Raw genomic sequence first — 11,691 nt, 5'->3', positions numbered from 1 at the left:
TTTTTTTATGAAATAGAAAAATATTTTATATGCTAATTAAGACACTCTTTTATCTCTCGAACATTCTCAACTTCTCAACTTATACAGAATAGTATATTTCTCCTATATTTGTAGGCATCCACTCATATTCTAGAATTTTCTACTTAAATAATATCTATGGAATTCTACACAATATCTAGATAAAACCATTACAAAAATCAAGTCTATATTTTAATGTTCCAACAGAATCTACCGTATAATCAAACTGAAAAACAATTCAAATCTTATATTAGGCAAATTATATTGGGTAAATTTGTTGTAGCCAATTATATTAGGCAAGTTTGTTTCCAATAATCTCGTATATTTGGCTGCTTCTTCTCTCTCTTCGATTTGCTGCGGCATGCATGTACAATTATATTAGGTAAATTAGTGTTATGTGATTGACTTAAGAGAAAATAATACGATGCAATTGAGTTATTTTATTCATTAAGTTTAATTATTTTCACGGAAGGCATCGAAGAGTAAAAGTTGTACGATTATATACAGGGTAGTGATAAATGTACATAAATTGTATAATTAACTTTTTTCGAGATTTTACATTTAGAATCAAGGTTTTATGTTGAAATACACCCCCTGTGACATGTAGTAATTCTTTCCATGCCTTAGCAAATTTAGTGTAAATTCTTGATAAATTGCATTTTTTTTTATAAGAAGTGTTGGTTCAAAAGTGTGTGTAAATTGGTCAAGCGGTAGAATGATAATGTGTTCTCTAAATATCTTAGATTCGAGTTCATCGTGGTGCAATCTTTAAATTTAAATTTATTTACCTATATATAAAAAGAGACCAATCTAAAACAGCCCTAATCACGACACACAATCTTAATTCGAAGTTAAATCGTAGATTAGCTTACTCACACTTATCATGCCCATGTTTGTACACCTAATGCAAATTAATTTGCATAATTCACAATAGATTAATATTCAACACCCGTTTTCAAACTACCATTACATAAAATCACAAAATTAGCAAAATAAACAATTGCCATGTCAAATTAAAATCCCCTAATGTCATGACCATACCAACTCCGATGCAAGTAAAACTTAATTTAAGGTAACTTTTAAAGTCACATCCTCAGCATTCTATATACTCCATTCGTCCATAAAAATAGTCTTATTTATAGATGCCTCAAATTTTAATGAGAAGTTAGTAAAGTAAGAGAGAAAAAAGAAAAAAATAGGTAAAATATGAGACTGAAATTTCCAACTTTTATAAATTGAATTATTTTTATTGGATACCCCAATATGATAAAATGGGGAGTACTATTTTTCATGGACGGAGTAAGTATCAAAATAGTAAGGTGAGACAATTTGCAGGGCGTCTCCTTATAAAACTTCGATCGTCCGCTTAGAACATCGACATTATGGAGTATATTGTTATTAAAACACAATGTTGTGATAAAATAGAACGAACTGTGTGATCGAGACATTCTAAAATGTCAAATGTGATTTATTTTTATGGAAATAAGGAAATATTATTATTTTTATTGTATAAATTAAAAAGAAAAATATATAATAGGTAAACAAAGAAATACTATAATATAATAAGGAAAGTTTTAGCTATTTATGTTAACATGGTAGGAGGGAGTGATATATAATTTGATTCGCTCTCATTCTGCATGCTAAAGCCCCAGCAGCACTGTCGCAGCGGCTATCTCACAACCATGGATCCGCGAGATCTCTCTGATCCGACGGTGGTTGAGCTCGACAGGAAGTTGAAGAAACTAGGGAAGGTTAGAGCATCGCTTGTTTTACTACTAATTGCAATATTATGTCGATTTTAGAATCGTTGTAGACTAGTGCAGCCTAGCCTCATAATTTCGAACTTAATTTGCTAGTTCTGACCTATGTATCTTCCTGGTTTTGTTTCGGTGCGATTGATTGTGAAATCTGAGCTGAAAATAGGAACGATTGCATTTTTGATTGAATTCTTAATTTCGATATGTCGAATTCATGAATCATAGGCTCAGAATTTCAAAAGCTCTGACCTATGTATATGTATCTTCCTGGTTCTGCTTTTTTGTTGAAAATAGGCATGATTGTATTTTTGTTTTTAGTTTAACTAATTATGAATGGCAACTTACTTTTTGTGAGTGTAGGCTAGAGAGAAGGAGTTGAAGAAACTTAAAGCTGCTCAAAAAGCAGCTGCGTCGAAGCATCAGGTGCTAATTCACTTCATTCTGCCCCAAACCAGTATAGCTATGTTACTTGATCATATACGTTTGTTAGAGATACTCATGCTTTGCGTGTTTGATATAGAAACAACAACCTTCAAAGTCAAAGATGGAGAAAAATGCAAAAAAAGAAGCAGAGAAGGTTAATCCCCTGGAAGTTGACCCAGAGACACCTCTGGGTGAAAAGAAAAAACTTTCTCACCAGATGCCACAGAATTACCATTCAAGCACCGTTGAAAAATCGTAAGCTATAGATTATTGTTACTAAATATGAGAGTCTTCCTTCTCATCATTGCCAAAATTTCTTACTAGGTGGTATGAATGGTGGGATAAGTCAAAATTCTTTCAGGCAGACTCCAAAAGCTCCAAACCACCTTTTGTCATCGTAAGTTTCACTGGATTTTAGCATGTTAGGCAGTAACATATTTTCAAAATTCAAATAGTACTTCAACTGTTCTTTTAATACACATTTTATCCTAATGCAGGTGCTCCCACCTCCTAATGTTACTGGGGCCCTTCACATTGGCCACGCTCTTACTGCTTCTCTGCAGGTTTTCAAGTGGCAATTGATTAATTACCATGTTATTAATTTATTTGAAATATTTGATTTCTAATCACATTTTTCCTCTAGGACGCCATTATTCGCTGGAAGCGGATGGCTGGTTTCAATGCATTGTGGGTGCCTGGTATGGATCATGCTGGAATAGCTACTCAGGTTATTCATTGGGATATATTTCAGCTTTTAATATATCCGTGGTCTACTTTGTCATAAACTTGCTGAGCCAATCACCGATTTCAATGCAGGTTGTTGTGGAAAAGAAACTTAAGGCGGAACAGGAATTGGAAAGGCATGATCTTGGTCGTGAAAGATTTGTAGATGAAGTAAGTTCTTTAATATATTCTCATTTTATGCAATTTTGGTAATTTGCAGCATCCTCTAACCAGGGATATCTCATTTATGCTCTTTTACTTGTTAAATGTGGTAATAGGTCTGGAAATGGAAGAATGAGTATGGGGGCACAATTTTAAAGCAACTCCGCCGCTTGGGTGCATCTCTTGATTGGTCACGTGAGGTGATAATTTGGATCATCATTGCATATTTGATTAGGCAGAGATTTAAAGTGGAACTAATATCTTGTTCTGTACAGTGTTTTACTCTTGACGAGAAGAGATCAAGGGCGGTCACGGAGTCTTTTATAAGACTTCACAAGGAAGGTCTCATATATAGGTATACTCATACTTAAATGCAATGTTTCAATGTTCTTGTGATCTGAGATAGTTTCTTTCCCTGTGTTCTTGGAAGCCTAATTTTGTGAAGACCAATATCCTCATATTTGAGATTTTTATTTATAATGGATGACTCATTCTTGATCAGCTAAATCATGCATTTGCATTTGATAACTGTGCAATGTGATGGATAATTGATTTTTGCTGTTATAGCATGAGGTTGGTTGACACTTTTATGGACAAGACACCCCATGATTAGTCGAATTTGTTGCATTTCGTCCTCCAACTACCACCTATTCGTCAATACTTTTATATCGTTCTTTTGTGTTTCTGTGTTGTTACTCAATTGTCTGGTATATGGTGGTTTGTTTGTTCCCCGTTCTTAAAGTTTCTCATCCAATTTTCTTTTTAGGGATAAACGTCTGGTAGCTTGGGACTGTCGTATGCAAACAACAATATCCAAGGTTGAGTTAAAAGACGAATATATCAAAGAGAGAACACTACGGCCGGTTCATGGGTATGAAACTGAAGTCGAATTTGGGGTTCTGACCTCATTTGCTTATCCTCTGGAAGGGGATTTGGGCGAGATTGTTGTGGCAACTACTCGAGTGGAAACAATGCTCGGAGATACGGCTGTGGCAATACATCCACATGATCCAAGGTACAAGCATCTTCATGGGAAATTCGCTGTTCATCCTTTCAATGGGAGGAAGCTAAAAATAATTTGTGATAGTTTCCTTGTCGATATGAAGTTCGGGACTGGTGCGGTTAAGGTGAGCAGAACATTTTCTGCTAATAATACTTCCTTTTCTATTTTCAGTTCATATTCTGAGAAGTACTTGGACATGATATTTTGCAGATAACTCCAGCCCATGATCCTGATGATTATGAAGTTGGCAAGCGCCATGATCTCGACTGCATCACTATCTTCACTGATGATGGGAAAATAAATAGTAATGGTGGTGAAGAATTTGAAGGAATGCCACGTTTCAAGGCACGTGTGGCTGTGATCCAAGCTTTAAAAGAAAAGGTACTCCTACACTTCACTTTTTATTAAGCATTACTTGATGTAGTTTCCCTTATTTTAATCATGCTGATTGTTAGCTCTATTTGCAATCAAGGGACTTCATAGAGGCGATAAAGATAATGAGATGTGCCTTAAAATTTGTTCAACAAGCAACGAAGTAGTGGAATACCTTGTAAAGCCCCAGTGGTTTGTGAGCTGCAAAGGCATGGCAGAGGATGGTCTGAACGCTGTCATTGGTTGTACAAATCCAAAGTTAGGGATCTTACCGAAACAATATGTTGCTGAATGGCAGAGGTAATTTTGAGAATTGATAATAGTCTTTGAAGCCTTAAGTTTTCTCACCGTTCCTTTATAGTTGATGTATTTCCTCCCTGCTTTGTGCTGCGCTAAAACTTTTGATTGACTAACATTTATGCAAAATTAACTTCTAATGATATATCCTGTATTCCATAGATGGCTTGAACACATCCGTGATTGGTGCATTTCAAGGCAGATTTGGTGGGGCCATCGTATCCCAGCGTGGTATGTGGAGTTGGAAGATGATCAGCTCAAGGGGCTTGGTGCATACGATGATCGGTGGGTTGTTTGCAGGACAGAGGAAGAAGCTCAGGAGGAGGCTAGCCGATTGTTTGCTGGGAAGAAGTTCCAGCTTATCCAAGATCCAGACGTGTTAGATACCTGGTTTTCTTCTGCTTTATTTCCATTATCTGCATTTGGGTGGCCAGATGAAACTGAAGATCTCAAAGCTTTTTATCCAACAAGCTTGCTTGAAACTGGTCATGATATTCTCTTTTTCTGGGTGGCACGTATGGTGATGATGTGTATGAAGCTAGGAGGTGATCTACCATTTACAAAGGTTTGTAGCATTCTTATTTTCCTGCATGTTTGAACTTTAAATTTTAAAATCATAATTCTGTATACGTTGCTAAGGCTGGTTCTTTTTGTGCCAGCCTAAACCTATTTTTTCAGCCTAGAAGGATTATGGTGCGATTTTGTTCATTTCATAATTATGAGTTTTGTATGTGATTAGTGTAGATACTGAAAGAGAAGAATTTATGTGTCGTAGTTGAATGTTCTATTAACCTGCTGGTCGTCTGATCTATGTACCAGTTTTATTGGCACTTTTGCTTTTGAGTTACTAAACGATATAATTATGTTGCAATCTGTGCTGTGTTGTGGCATTTTAGTTTATAGTATGTAAAACAAGTTGACCTCATTGCTAAAATGCAAATTCTTGAACATTCTTTACTTGCATTCAGGTTTACTTGCACCCAATGGTCCGTGACTCGCATGGATACAAGATGTCAAAAACCCTAGGAAATGGTATCGATCCACTAGACATTATTAATGGTGCAACTCTCGAAGAACTTCATGAAAAGCTGGATATAAGATTTAAACAAGGAAACTTGACAGAGGATGAAGTCAAAACTGCAAAAGAGCGTCAAAACAAAGATTTCCCTGATGGCATTAAAGAATGTGGCACTGATGCTCTGCGCTTCGCTCTTATTTCTTATACAGCTCAGGTGAATTCTTAAGTTTTACTTTATCTAAACTTGTTTTTTCTTCTTGTTCTTCAAAGTCTTATCTTCGCGTTCCTTTCTTTCAGTCGGACAAAATAAATCTGGACATTCAGAGGGTTGAGGGATATCGGGAGTGGTGCAATAAGCTGTGGAATGCAACTAGGTTTGCTATGACTAAACTTGGAGATGACTATACCCCTCCAATAGAGATTGATCCAGCTTCCATACCTTTTAGTTGCAAGTGGATACTGTCTGTATTGAACAAAGCTATATCAAAAACAGTTGCTTCGCTGGAGTCCTTTGAGTTTTCTGATGCTGCCACGGCTGTGTACTCGTGGTGGAAGTATCAGTTGTGTGATATTTTCGTTGAAGTAATTAAGCCGTATTTTGCTGGCAACGATCCTGCATTTGCATCAGCGAGAAGATCTGCACAAGATACCTTATGGCTGTGTCTAGATTATGGCCTACGGCTGCTCCATCCGTTCATGCCTTTTATCACAGAAGACCTTTGGCAGCGTCTTCCTTCTAGGATAGATTCTGTCAGAAAAGAATCCATTGTGATATCGGAATATCCATCCGTTGTTAAGGTAACATCCATAAACTCTTTTACTCGGGATTTATTTGATGTTAAGGAAGAAACACATCACTTCATCCAAGTATAGTTTTTAGCACTTTGCTTATTCTTGTCAATCTTTATGAAATAACTCATTTCTCAATTGCCATTCCCTTGAAATGTCATATCCCCTTTTGCAGAGTTGGACTAATGACGACGTGGAGTCGGAGATGGATATGATCAATTCTGTGATTAAATCACTAAGGTCTCTTAAATCACAGTTGCCACCAAAAGTGAGGTAAGTTTGAATTTGACTCTTAACTGTTTCAAACGACAGGAAGTGTAATTTACAAAGGGAAGGTATATTGCATTACCACCAACAAGGTAACATAATCTGCAATTTTGCGCTTCCATTTTTGGGGCACACTGCTGCATCCACCCAAATCAAATTTAGCCCGTGATTAATAAACCCCCATGGGATGGATGCACTGTACATCCGGACGACCCAACTTTTATATAATACGTCCTGCTAGCTTGTTATATGATGATATATTTTGCAAGGAAATTTTAACGTCGAATGCTTCGTTGAAGTCTTGTTTGTTGAGCCTTTCCAGTTTTGCCTTGCGGGGCTGTTCTGTCTAAACTTCATGTATCACTAACAACAACTTACCTTTTCAGGCCAGCAGCCATTGTTCATTGCCACACAAATTATGCACATGGTATCATCAAGGGACATGATATGGAGATTGTTACTCTTGCCAAATTATCATCTCTCACTGTATGCAATATTATTCTTTCTTACCACATTTTATCTATCTTTTTATTACCTTTTACTTTACCTAAGTTTACTATGCTAATTTTAGGTGTTGAGTGAGGATGATGATGTTCCAGTTGGTTACTTGGTGGAACTAGTCAATGAATCTCTCTCAGTCTTCCTCGAACAAGGAAGCATTAAATTCGAAGCTGAACTTGGAAAGCTGAAGAAAATGGAGGAGATGCATAAGTAAGAAGCCTCCCCAAACCCATATGCTTTCTTCTGGTTTGATATGTTTAAACCCGGAGATAATGAAATTGGATCTGTTGCAGGCAAAGATGACGATGTCCGCGAGAGGGATAGGGAAAAACTTGAATGCTTCCTTCAAGAAATCATATTGATCAAAGAAACAAGCGTGCTTCTGGAACAGGAACTATATGGTTCAAGACTTCAAGTATTGGACTAGATCATCATTTATATTATCATGTCATTATTAAGTTTTAAATTTACTGTGTAACATTGTGTAACTATATTGCTGGGGTAACATCATTTATGTCATTGTTATAATTTTAGGTTTTCTTTTTATATATTTATTGTGTATTGTTTTTTTATGGAGTACTTTATTTTATTCGTACTGTATTTGTTTAAATAAACCGTTTGTAATTTTCTCCCAAAAATTAAAGAACAGTATTCTTGGTAATTTCATCTATAGATATAAATATGTTAAATGGAAAGAGAAAATTATTTAATTAACACATACTTACAAAGCCAAATACTTCTAACCTGATCCGGAAACTTAATTTTGTTTAGTATATCCAATATGTAGTATTTGTTTAGTTGTTTAATTTTGGCTAATAACATAATTTTGTTTATACCAATCAATGCGTAAAATATTAGAAGAAATGTTAATTTTATTTATGATTCACTAAATATTACAGGAATATACACTTTTTAATTTTGAAAACTCTTTTATCTCTAATGTGGTGGGACACATTTTCCACTAACAATGCTTTAATTACTTTTTACTTTGAACTCTCTCTTACTTTACCAATTGTGCATTAAAATCCGGACTCAACCCACAGTTCATATTCTTTTGAGACGGAATGAGTATATTCCTTATACTTTCAAGATAGGGATACTTGCAAGAAGTAACTATAGTGAATAACAAAGAGATAATACTCCATCTGTTCCACTCTAAGTCAAACATTTCTTATTTGGCACGAGATTTTTTGTAGGGTTGTGTTTATGAGTTAGCTGGAGATAATAAAGTAAAAAAAAGAAAAAAGTAGATAGATTGGTGTTTCTATTTTAATAATTGTGTCATTTAGAGTGAGACATCCAAAAAAAAATATGTCACTTAGAGTGAAACAGGAAATACTACTTAAATTAATATATTATAAAATAATTACTTTGTCCTTGAAAAATAAAAACTTTCGAAGCGACACGAGCTTTAAACCACAATGTGTAAAGTAAGAAAAAAGAATTGATAAAGTATGAGAGAGGAAAATAAAAATTGGTAAAATAAGAGAGAAAACATCGTAAGACGACCATATAAAGCACACATCCGAACGCAAAGGAGGGCTCACCTTAAACGTCGTAAGATGGCCATATAAAGACATAATTTATTCAATTTCCAGAAAATAGCACAGCATTGAGCATTAAGCTAATCTTGATTGACATTATATACATTCTGAAAATGATTCTTGATAGAAAGGAATGTATATAGAATATCGATTTGCCTAGCTATGAGACAGCAATCTGATAAGTCTACAACTGCAGGGCATTGAGGGTGTCATGAGAAAAAGAAGACGAAGCGAAACAAACAAACAAGGGGAGAATATAGACGATAATTTTTTTATGATCAAACAAAAACTTTACAGAACCAGCAGAGGCATCACCTATTTTTCGATTCTTCTTTTAGTTATTCATCCGCTCCGTTGTTGACCTTGATCTCTAAAAGGCGCTCCACTGGCTGTCTGCATATCGGGCACCTGTTTGTTTGGAACCTAAGAACTTTCGCACACTCACTGCACATACACTGTCGCGGCCAAAAATGTAGGTTAGTTACGAAAAAGGATTAATCTTGATAGATTAGTCGGGTCACGAATTTCTGAATATGCTTAAACAGAGAGAGTCAATGTACCATGTGGCGGCAAGGGAGGACAGTTGTGTCTCGAGGTTCAGAGAGGCATATAACGCATTCCTTCCCAGGATCGTTCGCATCAACTTCACCCTCGACAGAATTTCCAATCCCGTATATCTCTTGTAACTCATACCTCATGCCGTTCACCCACAGTATCTGCTTCACAACTCTGACATGATATTCACCTTTATCCTTCTCAAACACCGCCTGAGTTATCTGGGAGTTTGAGGACCCGTTGTCAGAGTTTCCGTTTTGACCATCTGTCGATGCCTCTGCCTTGACTGCCAGTGGATAAATGTCCACGTCCCCATCTTTCAACAATTCTCCCTCCTCAAACATTGAGAGGTCTATCCCGGTTCCAGAGGGTTGCTTAAATTTCTGGGCTAAACCTTGTTCAAAATCCACCTTGATCGGCGGATGCAAGCTTTCATTGGTTGGAGTCAAGCAACAGTCTTCACACTCCTTCGCAAAGAAAACTATTGTGATGCTGCATATACAAGAAGCAATCACAATTCAGATTCATCGATAAAACATCAAGCTAATCCTCAAAAAATTGTAGTATTGAGATATCCACCATCTCCACATTCTAAATGAATCAGATAGAAACTCCATTTAGGCACCATATACTCGAAAATTATATAGTGAAATTCCCATCGCCTCCAGATGTACAGGGTAAACAACCCACCTGTTTTTTTCGTTTATGTCCGTGATTATCTATGCTATGCTTATTTCCCACTTTCCACAAGCTCTACCCCATTTTGCACTATTACACAAACTCTTGAAAGTTGGCAAATAATTATATAATTTACACATATTTCTTGCAATTGGAAATACATGATCTATAACACAAATTGGGGTATAGTTAGCGATTCAACACCAAAGACACAAACTTTAGCCAAATTCAACACAAATCCATCACTCTTTTAACCACTTAATTCAACTATCATCTAACAACCACTTCGGTTCCCACTATCGCTCAATGTTTATTCTCATCTCTTGTTCGATCTCCCTTTTTTTCAAGAACATAAGCCCGTCCAGTCACAGTATCTCATGATTATCCACCCCACCCCACCTCGATGACTAATTTAATCCTAGACGAAGCCTATTTTCGCATATCTCATATTGCATCTCAGTATTATCTCAAGTATCTATTGTAGTGCTACCAAACAAGCACAAAATTACTCAAATCAAAATCTCATAAATTACTACACAAAACCACAAAAAACCAACTCATTTCAAACAATTCAACATGATTCATCAATCATCAAACTAAAAATTCACAACAAAAGAAGAAAAAAATCAAAAACCGTTTCGATACCTTCCCGCCACCGTGGCGTCGTAGGTGAACGAAACAAGGTATTTCCCGGGATTCTCCTCGTCGGGATCGATCCTCAGCGTCTCCTTCTTCAAATTCACATCGTTCCGGATCGTCACCGCCTTCTGGTGCTCCACGTACGGCGGCGCCGCCGCCGCATGCATCATCGGCCCGTAGGGGTACCGCCCGTTCACCCAATTCGGGTGCAGGTGGTGGTGGTCGTACGGCGCCGGAAGCGGCATCGGCATCGCCGCCGCCCCCGGCGGCGGATAGTAGCCGGGATACTGATAATACGGCGGCGGCGGCGCGTTCGGATTGCTCCGATAGTGCGGCGGCGGGGGGAATGGCGTCGCCGCCGCGAAAACGTAGCGATTGGCGGTGATCTCCGCCTGCTGCTGCTGCGGCGGCGGCGGCGGCGGAGGGTGGGAGCGGCGGGAGGAGTTGCTCCTTCGCCGGCCGTGGACGCCGCTGCTGCTGATGTTGCCCATGGTTTGGGTTTATCTCGAATTGGGGAAGAGAGAAACCCAATTTGGGGGAAAGGTGGGATTGAATTGGGAAAGGGGGAAAGGTGATAGATACAAAAGGGGAATGTATGTATAGGTGGTGGGGGAAAAGAAAGAGTGTTAGTGGGAATCTAATGATGGGGATCACAATTGGGGTGGCGCCACCACCTCCAATGTCGATCGGGTCGATTTATTGTATTTTCGATCAATCTTTTATTCGATTAGGATCACTCAGGTGCGAGTTAATCGAGTTTAGGGTTGGAACGGTACGGTATACCGTGCCGAAATGGCCATACCGTACCGTACCGTACCGTGCGGTATGACAAAAAACCATACATTTACCGTACCGCTTTTGTCGGTATACCGTACCGTAATTTCGATATACCGCAATACGCAGTATACTGTGGTATACCGTGATTTCCGGTATATATCACAATTG

At 37.6% G+C, this 11,691-nt stretch overlaps 2 protein-coding genes across 5 annotated transcripts; one reads left to right on the top strand and one right to left on the bottom strand.

The window, feature by feature from the left end:
• The first annotated feature begins 1,639 nt into the window (after positions 1–1,639).
• Positions 1,640–7,991, top strand: LOC121747575 (valine--tRNA ligase, mitochondrial 1-like). 4 transcript variants are annotated; one of them, XM_042141648.1, is made up of 20 exons: positions 1,640–1,769; positions 2,136–2,198; positions 2,296–2,453; positions 2,523–2,595; positions 2,696–2,761; positions 2,842–2,925; positions 3,015–3,092; positions 3,200–3,283; positions 3,359–3,438; positions 3,850–4,098; positions 4,171–4,210; positions 4,297–4,467; positions 4,559–4,758; positions 4,918–5,320; positions 5,724–5,987; positions 6,071–6,571; positions 6,738–6,835; positions 7,216–7,315; positions 7,401–7,540; positions 7,624–7,991. In XM_042141648.1, the coding sequence occupies exons 1-20, from the start codon at positions 1,656–1,658 to the stop codon at positions 7,631–7,633; spliced, it is 2,976 nt and encodes a 991-aa protein (XP_041997582.1). In that variant the 5' UTR covers positions 1,640–1,655; the 3' UTR covers positions 7,634–7,991. The 4 variants fall into 4 exon arrangements, with proteins under 4 accessions (XP_041997582.1, XP_041997580.1, XP_041997579.1 ...); XM_042141646.1 differs by having other exon boundaries at positions 3,850–4,210; positions 4,918–4,986; positions 5,056–5,320; XM_042141645.1 differs by having other exon boundaries at positions 3,850–4,210.
• Positions 7,992–8,921: 930 nt separating this feature from the next.
• On the bottom strand, positions 8,922–11,374 carry LOC121748775 (probable E3 ubiquitin-protein ligase LOG2). Its single transcript, XM_042143285.1, has 3 exons — positions 10,753–11,374; positions 9,435–9,921; positions 8,922–9,329 (listed from the first exon to the last, which is right to left on the bottom strand). Exons 1-3 carry the CDS (start codon positions 11,235–11,237, stop codon positions 9,213–9,215), a joined length of 1,089 nt encoding a protein of 362 aa, XP_041999219.1. The 5' UTR covers positions 11,238–11,374; the 3' UTR covers positions 8,922–9,212.
• Between the last annotated feature and the right edge of the window lie 317 nt (positions 11,375–11,691).

This window comes from Salvia splendens, chromosome 9, assembly GCF_004379255.2.
Source record: "Salvia splendens isolate huo1 chromosome 9, SspV2, whole genome shotgun sequence".
In the NCBI taxonomy this organism is placed as follows: domain Eukaryota; kingdom Viridiplantae; phylum Streptophyta; class Magnoliopsida; order Lamiales; family Lamiaceae; genus Salvia; species Salvia splendens.
The sequence above is the reverse complement of the archived record's forward strand: the minus strand, read 5'-3'. Positions and strand labels throughout refer to the sequence as shown.